Raw genomic sequence first — 27427 nt, 5'->3', positions numbered from 1 at the left:
CATTTCACTTATTACTGAGTAGAAATGAGGACACTTGGAAAGATGTTTAGTAAATATATATATATATATTTTTTTATATAGATATGAAAAGATATCAATGATCGCTTGTTAATTACACATGCATAAAAGACAGAATATAAGACAGAAAGGAAATAAAAAAAAATACAAATAAAATGAATTAAAAAAGCTCAATCAACACAAAACAATCTTGCATTTAAGTGGGCATAATTTATGCCTTAAGTGGATTATCTCCGTCCTCTTTTTGCAATGATGCCAGAGGGTTCACCTGCATCCCCACACCCCCGTTTCACTGGAGTAGAACCTAGAAGACAAATACAGACCAATCAGTAACACAGATATTGCAAGAAGAAAAATGAGCATTAACGCAATTTCTCATGATCTCAGAAAACCCACATACCAAGTTGCGTCTCTATTAGCTTCAGTTCATTCTCTATCTCTTGCATTTCTTGCCACTTTTTCTGCATTGCAGGAGACTTCACTACGTTTAAGTGTTCCTCATAGTCTTTTTTTGCCTGCTCGCACTTCTCCAGAGCTGCCCGATATTGATGCAGTAATTCTGTCAAAGTACGAGAAATTAAAGCAAAATCTGACTGAACAGGGTCTCAAAAGTAAGTTTTAAAGTAGGACTATGAGATATGTCACCTATTTGTTGTTGGAGAACTTGGTAATGATGTGGAAAGGGGGCTGCAAGGACTCTCAATTGCTCAATCGGTGGCGCTTTATTCTGTGTGCCTCCAAACTTGCCCCTTCCACTGATCCTCTCTCCTTTCCTGGTCAGAATTGTGGGGCATGGGATGCGGTTCTGCACCACCTGTAAGCAACAGCACAATTAGAGGAACAATAACCACTAGCCAGTTCATTTGTGGCATAGCAGCAAACATTACTCACTGCTTTTCTGTAGTTGTTTCCTGAGACGAAGTCATCAATCAGAATAGTATCGCCAAGTATATTTTTGAATGCTGCAAAAAAGCACAAGCAGAATGCTTTTAGATTGACTACAACACTCACACACATTTCTACAACTTACTCTAGTCAACAATGAAAATGTTTTACAATAAACCATAAATACACAAAGATTCAGATTAAATAGACAGAACCAACTTTTACTAATGAAAAGAAAAGCAAAAAAACACAGGAAAGAGCTGTAATGGGGCCCTCCAGTGGGGAGCCCCTTGAGCCTTTTGACACTAGACACCAGGTGGAACCATTTACCAAATGGTGGGGGCATGAACGAAATACCTCAACTGTGAACACGAGAATCTGTGCTTCCACGACGACTACAGAAACCGTGGGTTTGTACTAAACCCCTCCCACGACAAAAACAACAACTAGGCAGCGTTACATAATGGGAAATCTATTCAATAGCTCACCGGTGTTGCAACTGTCCTGGTCGTGTGGGTAAATCAGGAGATCTCTTGCAAAAACAGGGTTCCCGGGTGGATCAAAGAGCGCAGAGCCATTTCTTATGTGTGGCAGCGGTCTGCAAGCAATTTAAATGTTACCAGAGAAACTGCAGGGAGGATCACAAAGTTTGCTTTCAAAGTAGCAAAAACAAATCATAAACTTAACAGAATTAATTTGCAGATTATTTTCTTCGCTAAACAATAATTTTTTTTTTTTTGGTCTATAACAAGTCAGCAAGCAAATCATGCACTCAGAGCCTTGTACAGTATCTCATTCATTCCTAGGAATCATACTTTACAAAGTTAATTTAGTCAAAAGCATAAGCAATACAAAATGAAACATTTACTGAAAAGTAGAATTCTATTGTATTGTGAATTGTTCTTTCTATTCTATTTCTGTAGCAGTTTGCATTGAAAGCCACTGGAAAATAACTGGAGTCGACTAGGTACATGTTTTGAGGGAAAAAAATCTTTAATTTTACCTTGTTTTTTGTAATGATTTGCTTCTCCTTATCTCATTTACGAAATAAATTAAATATTCTTAATGTCTATATAAAGTTTGTATATAAAATGTTTGGTTTATACATAAGACATGTAAAGCTAATTTTAATATAAAATTTTTAGGTCAGATTTATCCCTTTTTTTATGAAACATTTGTGGCAGTCAAAATATGCTGCATTCATTTTAAAGAATTTGTACTTCTACAAGACAAGAATACTGTATCATAGGTGTATGGTAGTTTCATACTTCCACTTTTTATTTCTTCAGTTTCAAAGCATATATTAACTTGGATGATAATTTCCTTTGACTTAACTATGTAGGTGTCCATTGAGCTTAGTTTTAGCTCGCCTGGGAAAGAAGACGGTGCCACGAGATCTATAAATTACTGTTTTGGGATGGCTTGGGGTAGGAGATGGCTTTCAAATTAAATACTACCATCAAACACACCAAGCTAATCAGCTGTCACCAGCAAAAAGGAAATGAACAATGATGTGTGATGGTAACGTACAAATAAGGCATTAGAATTGATGCTAAGCAACAAATACAGCTTCAAACTGACGGAACCCAACTGGAACTGTATAAAAAGATGGATGTTAGGAGGCATGATGTCAGCAAGTGATTTGCACTGGAGCAGTTCTGAAGAGTGGCATCACACTTTAAGATACTTCAGCCTTCAGTCGTGGTAATTGTGCTTGTGTTGAACTGAATTTGTGTCACAACAAAGGGTTAAAAAACTGAATTTACCTGTTGCCTGGTGACACAAAAATGCCTTCAAGGGGCATGACCTGCTGCCTGCCCCGAGTGTTTTCATTGATTTTTAATGCTGCTTCTGCCGTTCTGGTGATGACACAGTCCATGTCACCACTGATGTGCCAAGAAATAACTCTCGCAGCAGCATCATCCTCCACATAGGCCAGATGTCCAACCTGTGAAGGTCAGTGAGAGAAAAGAGTTAGCCTAAGATTCTTATGAAGTACCATATATTTTCTTATTTTGAATTTCCTCAAATTCTAACTTAAGATTAGAAAGAAATGCAAATTACACAACATGGCCACAAAGTCTCACTTGTATATTTTATAAACAAGTGAGACACAAAATGACTTCAATCACATGCTGAACAACATTAAAACTGACATAAGACAAATCAGATGTCCTGTAAAACATAAATCTCTGTGAAATAACCTGTGTGACAGTTTTAAAGTGCAACCTGTGAGAATACTTTGTTCATTGTGACAAAAGTACAAAACTCTTTTCATCCCAAGTTACACATTAGCCCCAACATCTGTATGGAGGTCACTGTTTTCTGAAATGGTCTGGCCTTTAAAGGCAACAGGGGGAAAAAAAGGTTTTATTTCTTTTGATGTTACCACTCCCAAAACATCCGGCTGCCCACTAAAGTGGTCACTGATGGAACAAACTCTTCTTGGCATTGTCCGAAACGTATCAGCTTCTGCATTCTTCTCTCGTAGGAGTCTTTCAATGTCTTGGATCTACAAAAATGTAAAATATGCAAATGTCATGCTAATAAATACACATAGATAAGATCTGTATTACTGCATGTAGACAGATAAAATTTGGATTCACTTAAACTCTTACAGAAAAATGTTGTGCTATTATAATGTTCCTTTGGATCAGGACGTCTCTAAGCTCGGCTACTTTCTTACTTGCACTGACTTGTTTATCTGGTAATGAAGAAATCATTCAATTAGACAATGTTTCAAACAGTGCAACAGTAAACTCAAAGAGAAATAATGTGATGCATAACAGGTACAATATCAGCTTATTTAAATAATACCTGTCATCAAAGTAAGGAGGCCATTATAATCAGAAAACATTTCCTTATATTTAGGAAGCTTAGATGTGAGTTCATCTCTTCTCATGGAGAGCCCAACCATTTTCTTTTGACTTTCTGCATCTTAAAAATGAAACAAACAAAAACGGTAAAAATAATGTTGTTAATGCAGGAAATTCCAACGCACCCACAAACCGTGCTCAATTCTGATAATAGCGAGACCCTACTGCAAACTGGCTTCAGTGGAACTGCTTTTTAAGACAGAAATAGCCCTAATGAAAGCTTTTCACAGGTTCTTCCTATAAGTAAGGTTGCAGTTGAAGGGTATGTGCATTCTTGATGCCTGGTTTCTTCCATGCAGAATATTGTATTTTGATGCGGTATGATAGTGTGCTAGTGACAATTCCCAGGACACATCTGCCACATATATTATTATCTATGGCTCCAATGGAGTTTTTCTGGTTTATTCTTTCTTCACTTTTCAATGATGCAATTTTCAATTCAACTGACTTGCAAAACTATTTTGCTTGTAGCTTTTCGGATGGACTGTGTCACCCAGCATCCTTTTAGCTAAACTGTGGCAACCCTAAATATAGTGATACAATCAAAAGCAATACGATAAAAAAGGGTAATTTACTTAAAATTAGGCTTTATATATTTACCAATGATCACTTGGTGTCATAATTACGCATTAATTTTACCTGAGCAGCAGCAATGGATTCATTAATTTCTCTTTCATACCATTGTAAAAATGAAAGTTGAGCTCGAAAGGTTCTAGGAGAGTGGGGACCATGGACACTCGAGGCGTGAAGACGAGGGTGTATGCGCTGCCAATTTTACCAGGACTATTCTCCATGATAGCCAACCTCTGTGGGGAGTAAATGTAAAATCTTTATAAGTGGGTCCCTTAGAGGCCAAGATAAAAAAAAAAGAAAGAAGAAGCTTGTTTTATAATGTTTACTCACAGGGATGTGGGTCTTTCCCTTTACCAAGTTAAAACTCCTTATATTCATAGCACCTTCAAACCGAGGGAGGATTTTGTTGCCATCACTACTCAAGCTCTTTATAGAAATGACCATTATCCCATCCAGATCCTGGCCAGCTGGATTTCCATATGAATCCTGGAATCAGTCATGATAAAGAAGTCATATACCAGCTGATAATCAGCCCAAACTAAAGCTTTAAAATTCATAAATCCAACTAACAATGCTCTGGCTTTTTCTGTTGTTTTTTAATAGGTAAACCTTAATGGCCCTGATGAGAAACTTCTGCTCAGCTCACCATTATCCTCAGTGTCAAATTCTCCACCAAGATTCGGTCACGAATATCCTTACTGTAGGAAACAACTGGAGCTGGTGGCTGAGAGTCGGGTCCCAGTTTGACGGGCTGATTGGCCACCACATTTATGATAATCTAGGAAACACAGCAGAGGTCAGTCACAGACTTTGTCTGAAAATGTTGGGTACTGTGCTGTGGCTCAACCAACCTGTTCACTGTACAGTGTTGTTTTGTCACGAAGAGAAAACTGAATGGTGTGCTTTCCAGCTTGTTTTGGGATTTCTTTATCTCTGCAGCGAAACACAAAATATATATTTACCTCTCTTTGAGAAGTGCAATATTTCGGAAAATATGCTTATTTGCTTTCTTATGAACAAGTAAATAAGCAGATGGATACCAGTCTGATGTCTGTACACTAAAAAACTACCCGAAGCTGATGCTTGGTATATTGTAGCATAAAGACACGGGGAAACAGCCAACTGACTCCATCCAGTGGGAATAGCAAACGTACCTACAATCACTCTGACAGCTCATGCTGGTAACTAGGTTTCTGGGGTCATAGTTTTCCATATGTTTTGGTAAACGTGGGGAGGAGGGTATTGCCAATTCAAACATGATTTTCTTTTGTTTGGTAAAAAGATAATGTTCATTTTTAGGATATGAACATAAAGTGCACAAAGCAAATCTGCTGCTTGCAGTAAATTCATATTTGTCATTCAGACATCAGAGTGGAACCGATCTCTCAGAACATAACATGCCAAAGTATCTTACCTGAAGTGAAAGCAGTCTTTCCTTTCATTGTCCATGGGCTTACTACACTTCAGCTCAATTGCCTGGACGAAAAAAGCAGAATCTAACTCAACAAATGAGAAAGGCAAAAAAACGTGATGACAGTTGCTCTGTTTGATAGTCACTCACCGTTTGTGAAGGTGTTCTTTCTGATGCCACTCCCTCTGACAGCCACATGGATACAGCAGCAGGGTTAAAAGTTGTAATTGGGCTTCCTTCATCAGACAGCACAGTCACTAAGAACACTAAAAATACACACACATAGCTGCTCTTAGTTTGCTGAATGGCTGCTTGAAGTGAAATAAAATCCCGTTTTGTTTGAAACTAAAAACACAAGTGCAAACCTGGGAAGGTGCCTCCAGCAGGAAACTTAGCACTAGGCTCATACTCCACAGTCAGTTCAACAGGTTTGTTGGGATCAGGTAAGACAATGAGATTCACTGATGGACCAGAGATGGGTTTATTGTTGAAGGAACCTCTAAAGGTCAGCTCATAGTACCCTCTAGTGGAACAACAAGGTCACAGCACAAATTTAAGGGTTCAAGTCACAGATTTAAAACATAGCTTCTAAATGACTGTATTGTAATATTAATATCATGTTTTTTACTATATGAAAAGGCGACACTCACTTTGGTCCGCTCACTCTATTAATAGTGAAAGAGGCTTTCCCTTCTGAGTCGACTGGTTGCGACTCAACAGGTGCCGTTATCTGAAAAAACACAAGAAAATCTAATTGCAGTTCTCCAGGTAGATCACTAACCGGAGATCACTAACGTAAGAGTGTTAGAGACTCTTGGATGGTCGAACCTTGAGTGATGGCGAGGAAGACTTCAACTCCACCACAACCCTCTGGTCTGAAGAGGGGTTTTCCCAATCATCAAACATCTGGACAAGGAATGGTGTGGGGATGCCATGGTCATTTAACACCTGCAAGGGCTTATTCATAAAAAACATAAGCTTTAAAAAAATGTTTAACTGAAAAAAAAAAAAGGGTATAAAACAAGTGTGGGGGAAGAGCATCAGAACCCGTTTTTACCTGTCTTGGTCCACTGACTAGTTTTATCTTAGCAGGGTCTCCAGCGGTCACCTTGATGATGACATTCTCCACATAACTCCCATAAGTGAAACACATCTCTCTGGGGCCTGGACTCCCACCGACGAAACACACTCCTGCCACCTTGACAGAATTACTGCTCTTCTGATTACAACACACAGAGCGATGGCATTTACATCAACAGACAACATAATTTAACCATACGCTGTGCAGATCCTTTCCTCCTGTATCCGTGTCAACACCACAGTCTAAAATACATTGTTAAAAGTAAAAGTACTGAATTTAAAATGTTTGTCAAGATGTACTCATCAGAGTAGGTTGACAGCATTACAGTATAATTTATATATTTCCATTTAATTATACAATGTTGTTGTTGTGTTTAGGTATATGATTTGACATATACAATATACTGATCAATTCACACCAATTCACTATTCAATTCATTCCCATTTTTTAACCCACGCCTAAACATTCTGGGGATTCCACATCGTTGAACATTGCTGCTTCATTGTTTTGGGGTATGAAAAAAATCGGACATCTATTGACATTACTATGAGTTATACCGAATGGTTATCTGATGTTTCATACACCAAGTTACTAACTGATAAAATAGCTGCTGGATTTATCAATAACGAAATGTAGTACAAAAAAAAAAAGAAAAAAAAGAAAAAGCGTTATTAATAAAATAAGTTATTTTAGAATTGACCTTTGACCACAAAAACATCAAGAATGCTTCTGATGCCAAGTGGAAAAGGATTGTTGTTACTGTGCTTGCTTGGCTCTCTCATGCATGCATCCTATGCCTGGGTTTTATGGCATGGATGTGGGAGAGTGGAAACAGAATTGAGTGTTGCAAATTGGGGGGGACACAGTATTATAGTATCAGTATTATATAAGAAAATACACAGCACATTAAAATCCACATCTGGCCACATAACCTTAAAAACACTCCTAATGAGCCATGTGGCTGATATTCAAATACATGTTTTAGTTTTTAATTTTTCATTTCAAGATGTGCATCTCACCTGCCATACAAAGTCCAAAGCCGATTTGTTCAGATCCTCAGCTTTCACTTTCAGCTGGTTCACACAGCTGGAAGTAAGTGTCTTGGTTGCATTGCCATACTGGTCCACAAGCTCCAGGTCTATGAGAGGGAAACATTGTGATTCATCACGTCAAAACATGTCAGACAAAAAAAGATTTTAAGTGATTGGATGCATACTTACTGATATTTTCAGATAGGACTTCACCAAGCTTCAAGGTGTTTTGGGGCAGAGAAGCTTTTAGCTTTGTTGGTTCATCCGGACGTGGCCTAAAAACAAAACGGGCAAGAAGTTAATTTCCCAGGCTACAACTTTGATATTACAGGAAAACATTTTTTGAAATACACTGAGAGATGAGAAAATCTATTCTACTCTTCACATCTGCCTTTTACATACAGAATCAAACTACAGCTACAAGACAGAAGTTAATTAGCTCAGCATAAAAATATGGAAACAAAAGGTAACTTCTAGCCTGGATCTGCCATAAACACACAACTTTCCCAATCTGCTGTTTTTACATAATTTCAACAAAGACAATAGCTATGGCTTCATATTCAGTGAGCAGATACGAGTAATATATATGCCTTTTCATCTAACTCATGGAAAGATGTAATTGAGAGTATTTCCCAAAATGATCTTTTCCTTTAAGCTTGCAAACAAGGACTGACAACTGTGAAATGAGTGCATGGCTTACACTATAGTGAAGGAAACTGACACACTCTGGTCTTGGTATGCCACTTGGTAGAAGCGCTCATCCTGCACGTTTTTGGGCACCTGTACATCAGGCAGCTTCCCCTTGATCAAGTCTTCTACATTTACATCTGCTGTCCAGTTAACCTTAATCATATACAACATAGTCAGCATCAAGCTCATAAAACATCATATTTAGCAACAGAGATTATTAGCACACACACACACACGCACACAGGAAGACAGGATGTGCAATATACTGTATTTGCCAGCCAGACCTTGATCATGGAGGCGATTTCAGCAGTGAGAGGTACTTCTCTGCCGCCCTCATCATAAAGTTTGTAGAACAGATTTTCCAGCAAGCCTCCAGCCAGCCAATCTATCTTTTCGTTGTTCCTCAGCACCAGAATCTCATCATCCCGACTGCAGACCTCCATCAAGGAGACTTTTGTGCTGGGCATCACCTTTAGCTCCTTCATGACCATTGTTATGTTCTTCTGACTCTGGTACCAAACCAAGGAGGCATTGGAGACATTTTGACAAACATTTTAATAAAAGAGACTTACATTAATCAAACAAATAAAATAAAAAAGTGTGATTTATTGTTTTTACTTACAGGAATAGTCAAATGAACTTTGAGCATCTGTGGCTCTCCCTCGATTATTTTGACGTTGATAGGCTGTGTCTCAAGCTGCCCAGTTCCTGTGCTGCTAAAGTCAACTGAAACTGGTGGAAACCCCTGAACCTGGAAATCCACATAGGAAGGGACTGAACAGACCCATCAAACATACAACAATTGCTTCACATCTTAAGCTTATATATCTTATATAATTTTAGACTGTTTGAGTAATAATGCCTCATTTCATTTGTTTGTTATTTTACATACAATCTGTGACACTTTGCCGAGTGCTCTGGTCTGAGCTCAGATTGTCAGATGGAATTTTTTAACATTTCATTTTTTGTTAAAGTTCCAGCCACAATGAACCAATGCAGCCCTCTCTCTACTACTGCAGTTCCAAGTTTGCCACACAAAAATGAGAATTTATTTAAGTATGGATGGGACAATAAAGCAGTGTTAATCCTGTTAATATTTCTTTTTTTTTTCAGAAAAAAAAAACAACCCCAACAACAACAACAACGGAAAAGTAGCAAAAGTACTGGATCGATAAGCAGTATCAAACACAACATGTAGTTGGTGTTATTTAGAAGATGGGTTTTTATCTCAGTGTTTTCCGGCACACTTCCCATCCATACCTGGCAGCGAACAATCTGTCTGGGGTGAGCAGTGATGTTTCCAGACTCATCATGAATTTCCACATTAAACTTGACAGAGTTCCTGTTCTCTATTGTGATGGGGTTGTTATCTGGCATCACATGGAGGGAATGTGGATTACCTAGAAAATATGATCATGCATCTGAGAAACTATTATATGTACTATGCTTTCATCTATAATAACTTAACTAATAACTTAATTAATGAATTTATCATTTCCTATGTCAGTTTCCCTGCAAAATTTCTTATTATCAGTATTTGATTGCTGAACTGCCATCTCACCAGGAAGAAAACTGATCTTGAGAGTTTGTGTGTCTTTTTTGAGGCCAGGCAGGGTCACTTTCAGGTCATGTGCCTGCAAAACAAAAGATGCAATGGAAAATATTTTCATAGGATAACCATTTGGTGACAAGCATTATTTTTTCATCAATTTCATATGTAAAATTAGTTGTGATTTTACAGCATTAGCAAAATGTAGGTCCTGAAGTGTACATTTTAGTTTGTCTTCTGTGAGGATGTTCTTCTAACCTTTGTTTGCGGGTAATTCATGACTTTTCCTCTTGCTTTGATATTTCTGATGGTGACTGTGGTCCCACTGCTGTCCACTGCTTCATAACTCAAGACCAGGCCACTGAAAAAAGAATAAAATTAATAAGGATTATGATGCAGCTGCTACATCTGACAAATTAAAGTCATAATCAGATTCCTATGGTCTACTGAGATAAAGGAAACATTAAAACTGGGTTGAACATTTTTAAACAGCAGCTGATGTTTAACATATAAAGCGACTGACCTGCATGTGAGTACAGGTTCGACATTGGTAGGAGGCAGTGTTGAGTGGCCATAATGATCTTTAATCTGAAGACGAATGTTGAATGGCACGCCTACATGAACAGGGGAGCTCACTGCATCCACAACGAAACTCTCAGCACTACCCTCTGAGAAGTGTAAGGTAGCAAGATGAGGGTGGGACAAGGGCTTTGAAAAATAATAAAAAACATGTAAAATATGCTGGCTCTCCATACCTTTGATGCTGAATTTCAGTTCATAGCTTGGAAGGTCTCTGCCCCCATAGGCAGTTTCATTACTGTCGCTAATCACAGCGTTCAGAAAGAGTGTATATTCCCCAAGCTTGATGAGATTGTCTATAAGAAAGAAAACGGCTGTGAAAGTGGCATATGATCTTTCAGCAGATAAAAATCAATGCATCTAAGGAGTAACTTATAATAGAAAAAAGACAAATACAAACTAATTTACCAATTCTTCTGAACCAGAAACCCCACTTTGCTGAATGTGTGGCAACACAACTGACCAGCTCCTCCTCTTTTTTCGGACCTGCTCAACATAAAAGGCAAAGAAAATGTACTACATTATCATTAATATTTATTATATTTCTTGCTATCACGAACACTCAAATATACTGTACACTGTTATTGCTCTAGACACCAAATACATATTATTGTTTTGATAATATTATTATTTGTCTGTAAAAGTCTGTAAAAACTACTGTAAAAGAAAAGATATATGTGTAAATACAGAAAAACTCCTAAAGCAGCTCTTAATATATTTCATGTGTTTTTCCTTTTATACTATGATACTGTTCTCAGCTCTCCAAATATATTATTTGATTACACATTCAAGCAAACTGCAACTGAGTTTGTTAAGACTGTTGAGACTAACAAGGTTACTTACCATGATAGATTACTCTGAGCATAGTATTCAGTTTCGTCACCGATGTTGGCATCCTGGACATCAACTCCCCCTTCTTATTCATAATTTCAACTCTGAGTGGCCCTGAAATATCAAAGCGTCAACTCAAACAACAAATGACATTTGTGGTCCATGCGAAGACATTTTCAATAGTGTCACAAGCAAACTAATAAATGATATGTGAACTGGTGTAGTGTGCAAACCATGCAACATTTTACCTAATGGAGTTCCAGCTGGATGAACAACATTCTGTGGCCAAGGGTTACCATCTGGCCAAACCAGATCCAGCTTATCTGGAAGCCTAGAACAAGTTTATTTAAGGTTTATTACTACACTCTCTAATTAGACACAATTTAAAAAGGGCCCAAATTCCATCAATCAAGCAAGCAATCTCTTAATTACTTATTTAATACCTTATTAACCCCAAATCACATCTAAACAATGAATTTTTAAAATGAATATGCTCTGCACATTTTTGAACGTTTATTGTTTTGCGTTATTAATGCATTGTAAACCAGAATATAAATTAGAGGCTAGTAGCATGGCAGTCTTTGGCCAAGCCCCTCACTCACCTGGCGGCGTCATTGTTTATGTACTTCTCGATGGCTTCATCAGTGGCTGTCTTGTCGATCTTGGAAATGGGTATGATTTTGGTCTTGTTGTAAAGTGCTTTGGGTTCCTAGGAAGCATTTTATTTTTTTTTGTTAATCTCAAAATAAATCTGACATATTTCATATATGTCAAATTTCAAATAAAATGCTATTAATTGACAGATAAACACAATACCTTCAGTAACACTAAAGTCCATTTCAAATTAAAAATATTACAAAAAATAAATTTAATAATAATCTATAATTATTTCCTTACCAAAGTCATCTCAACCATTCCTCCTGTGGCAAAGACATCACGTTTATGGTCACCATACAGCAAAAACCGAATCACTCTACCATAGTGAATGGGCTGAGTTTTCTTAGATTTCACCTGTATAATGAAGAACAGTATTGGAATATAATGGGTAAAATAAATCAAATGATCTGATATACCCCGATAAGCCGCAACATTAAATCCAACTGATGGTTTTAATTGAGTGCTGGATATTGGTCAGAGTGGGAAAAGTGAATGTTGATCAAAAGGTGTCACAACACACTGTGCATTACAGCTTTTTGTGTATTAGGCTGCGTAGTCAGCGACTAGTCCCCATGCTGACTCCTGTGCACCCTTAAATCCATCAGGTAGATTTAGTGTTCTAGCTGATCAATTTACATTCAGAAAAAGTAAAACAAACAGATGCTCACCAGCTGGCGTGCTTTATAAATTTGGCCGGCCCATTCAATGGAAGAGAATGTCGACCAGGGATGCTGCATTTTCTTTGCACTCACATCTGGCCGTGTTATGGTGTCCTTGTAGCCCAGGAACTTCACTTGTTTGTCCAACTTCTCATGACAATTTTTAAGCCACTCTGTGAACTCTCTCTGAATGCAAGTTCTTTTTTTAGATTTCTGCAGAAATGGAAGGAACTCTATTTACCAACACTTGGTTGAAATGCCGCAGAATTATTTCAGACAATTGGCTTGAATCTGCACTCGATTTCAATTTGCTCGTATCACTAAAGGGCAAAAAAAAAAAAGCCCATTTGTATAAGATCACCTGTCCACTAACGACACGTGTGAAGATAGTATCTTTTTTCTTCAGTTGCAGCTCCAGGTCCATGAAGGTGAGCTTGTTCGTGCTGACTTGGTATCTGTCATTAGTGAAGAGCACCCCAGAAAAACGACTGTAACACTCCTTTAGGGTAGAATCGTTTTTCCAAGTACACCAATCAAAACTGTAAAAAATGGACCACAAAGCATAAGACCACCAAACTGTGCCAATGTTGTTTAATAAACAACATTAAAGTAATAGTTTCATGGTTCGTTTACTTTCTTGTTGAGAGTTAGATGAGAAACATATTCAGAACTAACAGCAGGAGAAAAAAATACAATATATACAGTCATATTGACATAAATTCTCTGGGAAAAGGTAATCAATCTTTAACATATAAAGTATAAATTATAAACTTTAAAATTACAATTTAATTAATAAATAACCTTTTTTGTTTTCTTTGTTGAATAGATTAGGAATCAAAAGTTATCGTATTTACTCAGATACTCTGGTGTAAGGAATGAGCCGTCCATTCCAGAAACATTCAAAGATCGGCCTGCTCCCCCTTGCCTCATGCCGAACTCCAGACTCATTATCGGAACCCTCATCATCATCTCCACCAGGGGCTGATAAAAAACAATAAAATCCATTAAACCATTAAATCCAAAGATTTCATACTTTCACAAAGCATTTTCAATATATTATAGTCTTTTTTACCTTGGACAGGAGATGATTCTTTAGGGTAAGTCTCCTTGTGATAGAGGAAGGGATGATACCGAAGGATTCCTTCCACCGTGCCACTATCAGGATGATCTGGTGTAGTGAAGGCCTTGAACTCAAAAGTATCTGCAGCAGCGTTTATATACAGAGTCTGCATATCATCCTCTATTTCCCTAAGATTCAGCATACGGGGACATTTTGGGGGCTTCTCTCTTAAAGTGATCTGATGAAAATCAAAGAATCAAATGGTAACATCAACTTAAATGGGCTGCATTTAACTATAACCAGGAAACAGAGAATCACACATCACTGTGATAATCACCAAGCAAACTTTTTAAACACCAACAACAGTCTCACCTGAATATCAATTTTAGGGGACTCAGAGTTTGTAGAGGTGCTTCTCATGTCATTTCCATTGACTCCATGAATGTAATAGTGGTATATGTGACTGAAAAATGAACAGAAAATGTTTTATAAAGAATAAATCCATGGATTTACATGGGATAATGTGGGTAAAACCTAAACGGTAAACATGGCTGAAGGAACTAACGCTAGCTCTCTGGTCCATTCTTTAAAACTGTCTTTCAGATAGGTAATGTGCTCAGGCAGGATTCCTGTGATGACAACTGCAGTGAAGCTTTCTTTTCCCGATTCCTCAGCTATCAGGTCAAGGAGGAAACGCTCCTTCGCTGTATTCACAAGTGAAGCGTCACCAGGCTGAAGGTGGAGAATGAAATATTACACAGAGCTTATATCACAAATCACTGTAATATCAACTTGAACTGATGCACTTACCTTCCTGTTTTTGATGGTCCCACTGTAAATATCCTCTTTGTTCTTTTCTTTTTTCTCAAACTCTTCTTTAGACAGAACCAGCTCATGGACATCTGGAGAGCCCAGTGGTTTGCTGATCATCTAATAGGAAAAACATTCAAAAAGGGTTTGTTTTTTTGCTATATTGTTTTAGACACACAGTAAGGACAAATCCAGGCGACAAAAGCACTGCATCATGTGTCCCCATGTGCAGGGAGGGACAATAACACACCCACAAAAAAGATCAATCTGGCTCTGCTACGGAAGGACTCACCCTGACTGAGGTTCCAATGTAGAAAACAGCCTGTTTTCCTCCAACTCCAAAGTAGGATATATCACTGTTGAGACTACGAGGAACATCATCGGGTCGAACATACCCTTCTTGATTACTGCTTAAAGACCAAACAACAACAGGAAAACATTTCAAATTCAAATACACCATACTGGTAGTATGCATTGGACCATCGAAACATTAACAGTAAAGTACACCAACCTTTCACATTTGCTGTCTCCTCTGATAAATTTAGAGAGTCTATACACCGCCCAGTTGTTGAGATGCTTAGGGGTCATTCCATGTCCATTATCTAGGACAATCATTGCAGGTTTTCCAAGAGTTTCATCAAAAAACTGGATATCAAAGAGAGGAGGAGGTAGTTAGCCTCACCGATTTAGCTAAACAAAAAAGCACAGCTGTTTGCCTGGTAAAGGGAAAAACTTAAGGTGTAAATGAGATGTAGCTGCAGAACCAACCATTCGTATCTCTATTCTTCTCATTTCTCGGTTTTTAGCTGTTGCAGAAAGAGAATTGTCGACCAGCTCGGCAATCGCGTAGGCTGGGAAAAAAGTTACAGAAAGCGGCGAAATATGAACGACACTATGCAGCATAACGATTGTACAAATACACTACGTTACTTTAAGAGGGTGACTTGTGTTAAAATTGAACCAACACTTACGTAATGAGTGCTGGCCCTCACTAGCATAGTACTCATACATGCCAGACCGGATTATTGTATCATAATGAGGCATAAACATGATTTGCTCCTCGGTTGCCCCAGATAGTGCTTGGTCCTTACTCTTCAACAAATAGAGGGTGCTGCCATCCTGAAGGTTCTCTACAAAAGAAATTGGACATCTGTCGTATCTAATGGATAACTATGTACATCAGACAAAACATAATTAACATTTGCCAGATAGAGTCACAGCAAATGCAGAGTAAAGTCAGAACAGAAAAGTCGATCGAATTTTTCCAGGAAAGGAATTGTACAGTTCAAAATCACAGTATTTTTAAAATGTAAAATGCGTTTGTTTCATTTGTTCGTCTCTAATTTATGGCAAAACAAATTTGTACCAAAAAGAACTGATTTACTCACCAAATTTGTCAAAATTCAGGACTGTTCTGTCAGTTGTTGCCAACACAAATATTTCATGTAATTGAATTGCAAATTGCTATGAAAAAAAAAGAAGACAAAAGGTAAGTGGTTACTTTATATGTTAGTCCTTTTTAGATTTGAAATAATCTGTCAATTGACAGAAACGTTGGTTTGTGATTGATGCTAATGGGGCGTATACGCGCGTGCGCACACACACACACAGACAGACACTGCAGGGACACAGAGCAAGAGTAGTATCAAGAGTCTTTTCCTAACCTTCCCCCATCATTTACTTAGGCAACACCGTCTGAGGTGGGCGGCACTTTAACAAGTCCCCTCCTGCTCGGCTAAGACATTAACCCTCATGACATTGTGCTTAAAAGGGAGATGGACAGTACTGTCCAGATTCTAGTTAATATTAAACTAATAATATGTTGAAGTGTGTTCCCCAAAGACCCCTTGGTTTGATAAGTGACCTTGTGTCTTTGTGTATCTTGTTATGTCGAAATCAGGTAACATTTTTTTTTACAAAGCATGTGACATTTACGAACAGATACACTGCATTTCATCAGTTAACCATTGGGCATAGAAAAACTCAGGAGAGGCAGTGCCTAGGTGAGTCACCATGGTGTTGGTGGATTTTGTTTTTAGTTTCTAGTTTGTTTAGGCCATGGCAGCTGAGACTGCCGCCACTGAGAAATGTAAGGGCACGTTCTGCAGCCACAAATGAAGCTTGAATTTCTTTCAAGCATTTACAAAGCATCCTCACTCAGTTTCCTTTTGTTTCCTGTTTACAAAGTCTCACAGCAGCTCAGATCAGGATTCAGTAAAGTTAAATTCACAATTCGCAGACAAACGCAACGACCAGACAGAGATCTCTTCTCTAGTAGAACCACCAGCTGATCTTGCATAAGTTTTAGAATTTTTCAGTTCAGTGCTCATGTAAAAATATTCGATGAAAAACATTCTGAATTGTTAGGGCGTTCAGTAGCCTAACTGAAGCAAGTAGCCGTTGCACAATAAGGGGTGCCAAAGTCAGTAGACTGTAATATGTAAAAACAAACTAATAGCATAAAGTCAATACGTGTACTATTTACACAGAACATCTTTGTCAAATACAAAATGTTGGGCGCTGCCCTACCCCACGAGTTTTGACTGTTTAGTGTTGCTGACAGCATCTGTTTTGTTTTATTCCGCTTTGACTTGCAAAACACTAGTGGTTGGAAAAGTACTCAGTAAAAGTAAAGTATTATAAAGTAGTTCATTTCAGAATAAGAGATGATTTTCCTGGATTATTATCATTGATGCATATTTTGTAAGATTATGCATCAGGAAAAAAAATGAAATTGTCAAATGTGTGCAATATTTCCCTCCACATTGTTGTAAAGTGAAAGTGGAATACAACAACTTCATAAAATGAAGTTAAGCGTAGTACCTGACAGAATTCACTTCTGTAACATGCAGTCACTTGAAAAAATATGTAGTTTGAACAGAAGCCAAATTAAATGAATTGATTCGCACTCTATCGTATTACTACAATAGTAGCTGTACTAAATTGTAGCCTTGACTTGTTTTATGGAGATACGCATTTACTCGTTTGAGGAAACACACACACACACACACACACACACACACACACACACACACACACAGACACACAAACACACTATAGCGCAAGTATAATCAATCTGTATGGATTCTATGAATAATCTAATTATAACAGTACAATATCGGGCAAAGCTCCACCTTGTAATTTCATTTTTTTTTTTTTTTTTTTTTTTGGAGTTTGTATTCATTTTTAGACAGAATAATAAAACAGACAGACATTTATACCATAACATAAACAATTTAAAGCTGCAGCCCTAAATTCAAGATTTACTCAAACTTTTGGATCACCCCACCATCCCACGTTGGTAACCAGGTAATTATCTCTGAATCACCCCGTCCACCTGCAAACAGATTAGAGTTAGATAGCAAATATTACCTTCCGCAGTTCTCGAAGAAAGCCATTGTAGTCCAAACCACTTGTATCCATCTCTTTCCCCTGAGACTTCTTACTTTCGAAGCGGCAATCATAAACACGGACAGCTTTTCTGTTTCTGCCTTCCCCCGAAGAGGACGGAGCTGAGCGGCTCTGAAAGCCCGATTGAAACATCTTCTCAGCCGTACAACTCAGCCAGCTAGCTACGTTAACCTACGTGCTACATTAAAATTGATGCGCGTCTTTGTCGCTGTAGAACATGTAACATGTCCAAAAGTTGACTGCACTGCAGTATGAGTTCCCGTTCCCTCTTTGAAACCCACTTTTGTACACACAATCCCTGCAGTCTGCCACTCAGGGTTCAGAGTCTTCAGTTTACCCCTCCTCTGCTGCGTTCAAGCGGGAAGAGAGTAGCAGCAACTGTTCACATCGCCGACACTTCACACACTTCAAACTGTTTAAAATTGATAATTTAGTTTTATTTTGCTCGATAAGAATATTTGCACGTTGGCCAGTTTCTTCAAAATCGTGCAGGAATACGCCCAAATGTAAATTTGATATTTGCATGAGCGTTTCCTATTTTGCCAACCTACGTGAACGCAGCATTACCACTACGGAAGGTCGTTGGGGGCTACAAACGTGCAATTCTATTTCCGCAAAGCGAAACTTATCACGCTACCCCTGTTTTGCGCTGCAGAAACGTTAAATATTGTTTTGTAGAAAAGCTGCTGTGTTTTATACTCGTTGTTGCTTTTGAGCGGGACATGTGTGTTTTTACACAAGTCTATAACCAAAATAGATTAAGCCCTTGATCGCAAAGCTTAGACAAGTTTAACAATGTCCGTGGTGGTGCAGAACAGCCGTGGCTGGGTTTTGGATGCTCGTTCACTCATTGATCAAGGCTGTGAGCGATGCGTCCGATATAAAGATAATTACAAGTCCCATGTCAAATGCTGCTTCAAAAAACAATGTTTTCAGATTTTACAGAGTCATTATAGTGTAAATGCTAGCGCCGTTTTGGAGAATGGAAACGAGGGCGTGGTGCAGAAAACAGTGAAGCCATCAAAGGTATCTCTTGCTCTGCAAGCTGTCTCCTGTCGATTCTTGTCACTGGTTGAAAGTGACTACGTGCTCATCGACTGTGCTAAAAGTACACATTTTAGATACTTGTACCTAGTTGAATTGCCTAGAGAAGGAAAAATAGTCATTATAAAATTATCGCTTTTTAGGCAAGAATTACAAATCTTAGCATTCACACCAAATCAGATATATACAGTACTTAATCGCCTGCTTCATTGTTGCAAATTCCTACCAAGTTTGCAGTGAAATAAATTAACTCTTTGGGGGTCTTGAGCTCTTTTGCCCTCTATGCCCACACCACTATTCACCAGGACAAAGTTTAACCTGAATCAAACAGCTCAGCATCTTGTCATATAAATGAATTTAACCATTCAGTGAAACTGGTCTCCCACCTCAAATTAATGCAACACAATGCATAATATTTTCCTTATTATATAGGGTACCTGAAGTTACAACATTTTCTTGCCCGATTATTGATGTAAATATCTTGTAGGTCAGCATTATCTTTTTTAGTGGAGGGGTCAACTTCAGCTATAGTATTAGACAAATGTAAGCATTTTCGTTTATAATTGCAACCTGAATGCTTGTTTCTTTCTTGTGCATACCACCGAATAACATTTGTTTCAGAAGAGAAAGCGAAAACACAGTGAACTCAACAATGGAGAAATTGATTTGCAGGTGTCCCATGAAAAGGTAAGCTGCAATGCACTATAAGCTGTACAGGTGGACTTAATTTGACCTTCTGGAAACTTTTGAATGCACATGTCCAACTGTTTGTGTCAGTACTCATCGCATAGCATGCTGTTGTCTAACAAGGTGACTAACGGCAAAAATCACATTGTGCAAAATGGTTCAAGGGTTCAGTGATTGATGTTTGTATTTCAACAGTCCTCTTCGTCATGCTGTTCACATTTTGACATCGTGAATAACCTAATAATCGACAAGTTATTGAGACATTGACATTTTCTTGGTGTGGTATATCCACCACTGTTGTTAACTTTTGTTTCAATAAATTGATGGAGATGAAGAAATTACCATTGCATGCTTCTACTCAAATGCCCTACCTTCATGATATAATATCATTGTAACAGCAATACAAGACGTCCCTTTTGTCTTACTCTTTATTTCTACATGAACCTAGCAGCTCAAGGGTGGACTTACTACTGCTAGCACCACATGGTTTAGTTGCACTGAGGGTTTGACGAGGGAAATCAATACATGGATGAAAAAGAAGAATTAGTTAACAGAATTAGTTTATCCTTTTTTTTTTAAATAACTTTTTATTGTGAGCCTAATATGTGAAATGCTAAATTGGCCTTTTAAGAAAAATATTGGTGACGCAGGTCACGGTTGGGATAATGTTAAATTTCCCTTTATACATGTTCAACTACTTATAGTTGAACTATATGCAGCTTATAATGCAGCTTTATAAAACCTCACCAATTATTTGCAGGTTATACTTTATTTTAATAATCTGAATATAGTGAAATAATTATTAATAAATACATTTAATAATTAAATTACTGGCTAATAGAATAAAAAAATAATACTAATCTGACTTCTTCCTTACGTCCACAAATAATGAGTTCTACAAGTTTAATTTCAAAAATAACAAATGCATCTCTGCCTCAGCAAACCTCTGCTAGTCATGTTTTAAGTTTAGTACACAATTCTGCTTGAGTAATCTCTGTAATATGTTGTGATACAGATTAGATCAGTCATCATGGAGGGAACCAAGTCCTTGGTGGATTCTGCCCAATCCCTTGGATATCTAAATGGAGTGATAGACACAGTCAAAGGCCCTGTTCCTCCTGAGGAGTGTAGACTTGCTGCACTTTGCGAAATGGCTAAAGAGCTTCCTCTAGTGGACAATGAAGAGCAGGAGGAGAGCGTTCAGTCCCTTGTTGCTGCGGATGGCTCTACATCCCATGTTGACTTGTTCTCACGGGTAACAGAAAACAAGGGGGACTCGGCTGCAGTTGCTACGCTAATGGGAGAGGATTATGTAATACCACGACACACAGCCTTCCTGCTGTCTGATTTCACACAGATGCAACCACTTGTCTACTGTGAGTACAGTGGTCATATAAGTATATCTGAGAACTGAAAAAAAATTTTTAGGCCATGTGATTTGACAAAATGCCTTACAGCTGTAGCCATTGTGTGCATGTGGGAACGAGAGTGTAAATGTGCTCAGAAATCAAATCACTATGCCATGAATCAATAATTCTAGTGTGACTCATCTTGACAAGAAGAACAGATTAAATATTTTTCCAGACTGACATGGTTGCTTAATGTTCACACAGATGGAAAAAAGTATGACCTGATAGTAATGGATCCACCGTGGGAGAACAAGTCAGTGAAAAGAAGTCGCAGGTAATTTAGCATCAAAGCCTTCAAGAAAGCATTAAGTTGGAAGACATACACAACTTTATTGATCTTCAGGGGTCAAATGTGCATGTTACAAAATTACAAGAAACTAAAATCATGGGAGAAAAACAGATAAAGGCATTATATTTACTTTGGCTCATGAAAAAAGGCATTGTTTTAAATATTGTTGTTGACATAAACCCAAGCCTGCAGGAAAACTTGCTTTTCTGGCTGAGCCACAGCTGTTTTTATTGGCACTTGGATAAAGGATTTATTTGTACTTCATATATTTTAATCTACATGATAGCAGTTAATGTTGTGGCTTTTTGAAAATGTTACTGACATATTATTGGTCCTAACTTATAAATTCTATTTCCTCAATGAAGGTACAGTTTTTTGCCCTCATCCCAGCTGAAACGGCTCCCGATACCTCTGCTGGCATCTTCAAACTGCTTAGTGGTGACCTGGGTCACAAACCGGCCCAGCCACCTACGTTTTGTCCGTGATGAGCTGTATCCACACTGGGGGGTAGACTTTGTAGCCGAATGGTTCTGGGTGAAGGTACAGAACATTGAATATATTTAGCTCTTATATCTGACCTAGTTCTGTGATTTTAGTTTTATGGGTTTACTCTTTTCCTCCAGGTGACCACATCTGGACAGTTTGTGTTTCCACTGGATTCACCTCACAAGAAGCCCTATGAAGTGCTGGTGCTGGGCCGATATCGTTCTTCCACAGACAGCTCTCTAAGGTGTAAAATGTTTGACTCTTTGTCAGTTTTTGTATAGTTTATGCTATCACACTAAATGAAACATACCCAATTCATGTTCTTGGACTTGTTCAACTACTTTCAGCTCCTCAGAGACGTCAAAGCTTCCTGTTCCTGAGGATCAACGTTTGATTGTCAGCGTCCCATCTGCTCTTCACTCCCAGAAGCCCTCACTCTCTGGTAAATATCTTGCAAAATGTTTTGAATTGCAAACTACTTTATATGTTTTACTGTCCCACAAGGTGGCAGTGCTGCAACACTTGTGCTCTCTCGCTGTCATCTTGCTATAAAGCTTCAATGATAAGCTACTCCATACTATAAACATATGCACAAAGCCTCAGTTCTTTACGTTTGCAAATTTAAAATAAAAATTTTAACATTTTTATTTAAATTCATTTTAGAAGACGAATACAGTTTCCACATACACAATTATGACTGCCATGTTACATTGCATAAATTATTACACTAAAGTAATAATTTTTTAGTTTTACACATTAAGTAGAAATATTGCACTTTTTAAAGTGAAAAACTTGCATTTCCACATAAGAAAGTTGGCACTTTCTTCCGATAAAGCTACTAGCGGTAGCAGATGGCCATGTTGAGTGAAAACTGCTCAGACACAACATGCATTGCCTCTGTTGTACACTGTTTATAATAGGGGAGAACACTTGAATCCTCAACCTAAGACAGGTTTAAAATATCAGAGTGGGAACTTTATGCTGTTTACACTGATTGCGCTGTGGCAAGACTTGACTCCGAAAAAGGACTCTGCTACTTAGAATCGATATAAGACCTTGACAATGAATATTCAGGGACCATGAATAAGACAGGCTTGACGTCATTTCCCTCCCTCTCAGGGGAACTCGTTTTATTGTGCAGTATGGAGAGCAAAACACCCCCAATGTTTGCCACTGCCCTTTCAGCAGCACAGAAAAGCCTCCATCTCATGGAAGTAGCTGGATATTGTACATTAATTTAAATTATAATAATGCCATTGAGGAGCTGCGATACCATAGAAATTAAGTAGGTTAGATCTCCATGTGCGATTCCTTCCAAAGCCTCTCAGCAGGTTTACTGTTTATTCCACTTACTTTATTTATGGGGTGTGTTTTTCACCTTGTATCACACACAGCATCTTTATTTAATAATAATCATACTAATATACTAATAATCATAAGTATAGAAAAATACCTTTTAATTCTTTTTTGTTATGGTACTTAATTAAAGTTGTGCTGCTAAAAATCTGGAATACGCGTCATCATCTTTGAACTCCCTTTAGTATAAGTATATAGTACAAATTTTTAACATCTAGGGGTCTCAATGATGGGTTCTCTTGCTTTTGTTCATTTCCCAAATAGATTACAAAACTGCTAGAAACTATGTCCACAGACCTGTGACATTACGTTACCTGAAGCTTTTCTTACTCTCAGCACTATTCCCATGTCAACATGCCAGATCTGCTCCAGCCAGTGTGCAGCCATGATGCTCTGAAGCCACAACCCTCGAAACCCTGACCCACTTCTCTTCCCCTCCTTTATAGTTGCTATGGAGAAATAAGGGACACCAACACATCCTTGCCAGATGGTCATGTTGTAGAAAAAAAAAGTGTTTGCACTTCACTGAATGACAAGACAAATGATTTTTATTATTTAGGATCTCCTGCAACTTCAAAACTTTGGAAAAAAGAATTTCCTCTCTACCTTTGTAATATAATTTGTAAAAGAGTGACTGTTTTCAATATTTATATCAGCAATAGTAACTATTATGCCAGACGGGTCCAGCTGGGCGTAACGAGCAGCATCTCCTCTAGGAGGCTGCTTGTAGAGGATTTAAACTGTCTTTATTGAGTCTTCTAAGGAAGGTGTAAGTGGTGCTGTCCAATGTTTGCTGTAAAGAATGGACAACCCCCCACCAAGGTCCCAAGCCTGGATAAAAAACAGGAGGGTTGCGGGAGGAAGGGCATCCGGCGTAAAAACACACATCAACATGCGTTACTGTATATTCAGGGATTATTTGAGTGGCAATTTTAAAAATGGGACACTTAAAATCACTAAATGTGAGGACTGTAAAGGACTGAATTTGACAAGCCTGTGAGGTATCATTTAATTTAAATATCACAGCATGTTATTTGTCAAAAGAGTAAAGTCACATTGTCCCTTATTGCAGGTTTTTCTCAGCCAAAGTTCTATCTGTTGTCCCATTTCAGAGTTACGGATAATTAGACCTTTTATTCTTTGTTCAACTTTGAGCGCTGAGTCACCAGTTGAGGCTGCATTAGTTGGAGAGCTGCATGTTTGGCCTTTCCACTCTGTCTCTCTGACGTGCAGAGGAAGAAAAAACGCCAGGCAGGACACCACACTGTGCAGGTTGGATCGGTTTGGGGATCAGGCTTTTGAGCTCATTAACTGTTGGCTGAGGTGAGTGTCGGGGTGGTTTGAGCGCGCACAAGTGCAGACAGAGCAGCACAGGGCGGAGGAAATGAAACGTATCTGTCAGATGTGCTGCCTGTGGAATTTCATCACTTATAGACTCAAGGTCACATAGAACAACCTGTGCTACGGTGAGAAGGAGCAGGGCAGTTGGCAGTGCTGTCCTGTGCTAATACACAGTAACAAGCAACATAGAGGGATGCAATATTATTATTTTTAGATAAGCATTGCCACACATCAAGAATTAGGAACAGCATTTCTTCAGTACCCTCCATTGTTCCTGTGTGCGTCATAGTTCACGTGGTGTGGATATGTTAACTGTCCACTGTATTAAAGCACTATTTTCAATGGAAGCCAAAGAGAGTAGAGTCGAGTCCACCTGCTACCATGCAGTAGAAAAAGCTGTTAATTTATCCCCCTTGTGTCTTCATGTCCATAGAGGTGTTGAAGTCGTACATTGGAGCTGAAGCCAAGTGCTTGGAGCTGTTTGCCCGAAATCTGCAACCTGGATGGACCAGCTGGGGCAATGAAGTGCTCAAGTTTCAGCACACAAACTATTTCACTGTGACACCTGCAGATGATCCTGCAGACAAAGAAGACACACATGCCCACACATCTAACTCAGCTAAGGAACAGTCTCTCTCATGACACTGTCCCTCCACTGTGGACTGACCTTTAACACTTCTCACTTTAGTATTTGACTTTTTCAATAAAGATTCAGTGCCAAAATATTTCTATACTAGTCCCTTTTCATCTGCACTTCTCTTGAATGCAGGAACTTTGATTTCTTTTTTTGGGTCTGGGTACATTTTTAAGGTAGTGAATCACAGGGCTGATGATGCAGCTGGAGAGATGAAAGTACATTTTTGTGCAGCTATGTTTTGAACCCAACTTCCCACACTGCAATCAGATAAACAACACTCTAGGTTTTATTTTTTAAATATTTGCCTTTTGAGCGATCTTTGGCACAATATGTGTCTTAAGGATGATCAAAGTATTTCTATTTTTACCCACTTTATGCTGTTTTGATCTGTATTTCAGAATGTGTCCCAATGCTAATGAAAGAAATATTTATTAAATGGATTATGGTTTGCTTGTAAATAAGCTTTAACAAAAAATGTTTTGTTTTATTTGGTCATACCTGAACAACACAATGCTGTATCCCATCCGTTCCTGTGAGTTAAATACCAAACATTATTGGTGAGTCCTGTCTTTTCTTACTGGGTACAGCCTTTCTGATGAGTCTGGGTTCCCCAGAGGATGAGGGAAAATGTTGGTGTTGTGGGGACGAGCAGCACCGTCTTTGAGGCAGATGAGGATGAATTATGGGCACTGCAGTACGGTTCACATCACAGCTACTGAAGGCAGAGTGTGACTCCAGCAGGATCACTTACACATTACTTTGTCTTTTACCACACACGGCCCCACACTAGTCTATACATCTCTTTCTCCTTATCTGACAGTTTGACAAGAAGCTGAAATGTACAAGGATTGTTCTAAATCTTCATCTGAATACATGATTCCCAGGCACATTTTGTAACATGGACCATGTTTGTTGTTTGAGTTCTAGATACACTGATGAGGCGTAACATTAAAACTGCTGGTCCTAATGTCATGGAGGACAAGTGTAACACGGACAAGTACTCCACTAAGAAAACAATGTATTTTAGGCAATACCATTACAGCAAAACACGTACGGTAGTTATCAAAAAATAAGCGTCAAAGATCACTGAGGATCTTAACCACTAGTTCATGATATTTGGTTAAAAACATAATACTTTTATTCGAAAATCACCAGCTGGTTTTAATGTTGTGACTGATTAGTGTATATTCACAATGGACATGAGATAATGACATCCTTGGAAAATTTTAAGTAACGTTTAATCTTAAAAATGTTAATTGGGTCTCTTGTGTTTAGATTTTACCGAATTATGACAAATAAAAATGAGGAGGGGGTTTTGAAGTAGCTACCTTAACTCACAGTATGATTAACTCCTTGGCCTCATACCTATCTGTGTTCCCCCCTGCAACTTATCCTCACTATTCTTCTGTTATACTTCTTCACCAACACCAACACCACCGTGCTCAATATTTCTCCTTGTAACCTGGCTAAAGCTAATTTGCAAAAATGATGTAATGACAGCTTTGTCAGTAAAAAAACCTGCAATAATTCTCCACTAGTCGCCAACTACTTAGAGCTTATTCCAAACATGGTGGCATTTTTGGTTTATGTTTTAGGTAAAGTAAACGTTATTGGCATCAGTGGTCCACTTTATTTACTGACAATGATTGTGGTTCGAATCCCTGGCCATTTGTAGCCTTTCTGTGTGGGGTTTGCATTCCTCCCACAGCCTAAAGACAGGAATGTTAGGTTAACTGGTTTCTCTAAACTGGTGTGAATGGTTGTCTGTCATATACATAATGTGAATAACTGCATAAACCGTTCATCACTCCATCCAGCTGGTGCTTTCTTTTAACATTCAATGCAATGAAGGACATTGCAAAGGGCAAAGTTTTGATTGAAGAAGGTGCATAATATGTGCAGTTATGATGAAAGGTTAATACTAACAACTCAGGAATTACTTGACTGAGACGAATCACATATTTTGATACAAGGTCTTAAATGAGATGGAGGTGGAGGGCTACGCAAAACAGTGAGTCAGGTCGCCAAGGATTTCTTGTTCTTGTTTGTATTCCCAC

At 38.3% G+C, this 27427-nt stretch overlaps 2 protein-coding genes across 2 annotated transcripts; one reads left to right on the top strand and one right to left on the bottom strand.

The window, feature by feature from the left end:
- Positions 1-43: 43 nt before the first annotated feature.
- On the bottom strand, positions 44-18452 carry smchd1 (structural maintenance of chromosomes flexible hinge domain containing 1). The gene is made up of 47 exons (XM_067486109.1): positions 18083-18452; positions 16099-16174; positions 15682-15840; positions 15479-15561; positions 15222-15355; positions 15003-15120; positions 14711-14830; positions 14466-14632; positions 14273-14363; positions 13913-14138; positions 13695-13821; positions 13202-13379; positions 12850-13053; positions 12422-12535; positions 12127-12233; positions 11773-11855; positions 11537-11638; positions 11102-11179; positions 10870-10989; positions 10638-10782; positions 10373-10475; positions 10127-10199; positions 9826-9965; positions 9188-9316; positions 8850-9074; positions 8576-8718; positions 8065-8150; positions 7864-7982; positions 6821-6982; positions 6592-6720; positions 6414-6493; positions 6129-6286; positions 5914-6029; positions 5767-5828; positions 5204-5285; positions 4999-5130; positions 4683-4838; positions 4459-4585; positions 3721-3840; positions 3522-3607; positions 3293-3415; positions 2670-2851; positions 1392-1501; positions 910-980; positions 664-832; positions 419-577; positions 44-322 (listed from the first exon to the last, which is right to left on the bottom strand). The coding sequence occupies exons 1-47, from the start codon at positions 18251-18253 to the stop codon at positions 246-248; spliced, it is 5922 nt and encodes a 1973-aa protein (XP_067342210.1). The 5' UTR covers positions 18254-18452; the 3' UTR covers positions 44-245.
- A 284-nt stretch (positions 18453-18736) lies between these two features.
- Positions 18737-25931, top strand: mettl4 (methyltransferase 4, N6-adenosine). Its single transcript, XM_067486124.1, has 8 exons — positions 18737-19147; positions 19787-19852; positions 20868-21228; positions 21466-21535; positions 21916-22090; positions 22174-22280; positions 22384-22478; positions 25167-25931. Exons 1-8 carry the CDS (start codon positions 18917-18919, stop codon positions 25373-25375), a joined length of 1314 nt encoding a protein of 437 aa, XP_067342225.1. The 5' UTR covers positions 18737-18916; the 3' UTR covers positions 25376-25931.
- The last annotated feature ends 1496 nt before the right edge of the window (positions 25932-27427 follow it).

The sequence above is a fragment of the Channa argus genome, chromosome 19, assembly GCF_033026475.1.
Source record: "Channa argus isolate prfri chromosome 19, Channa argus male v1.0, whole genome shotgun sequence".
NCBI classification, from domain to species: domain Eukaryota; kingdom Metazoa; phylum Chordata; class Actinopteri; order Anabantiformes; family Channidae; genus Channa; species Channa argus.
The sequence above is the reverse complement of the archived record's forward strand: the minus strand, read 5'-3'. Positions and strand labels throughout refer to the sequence as shown.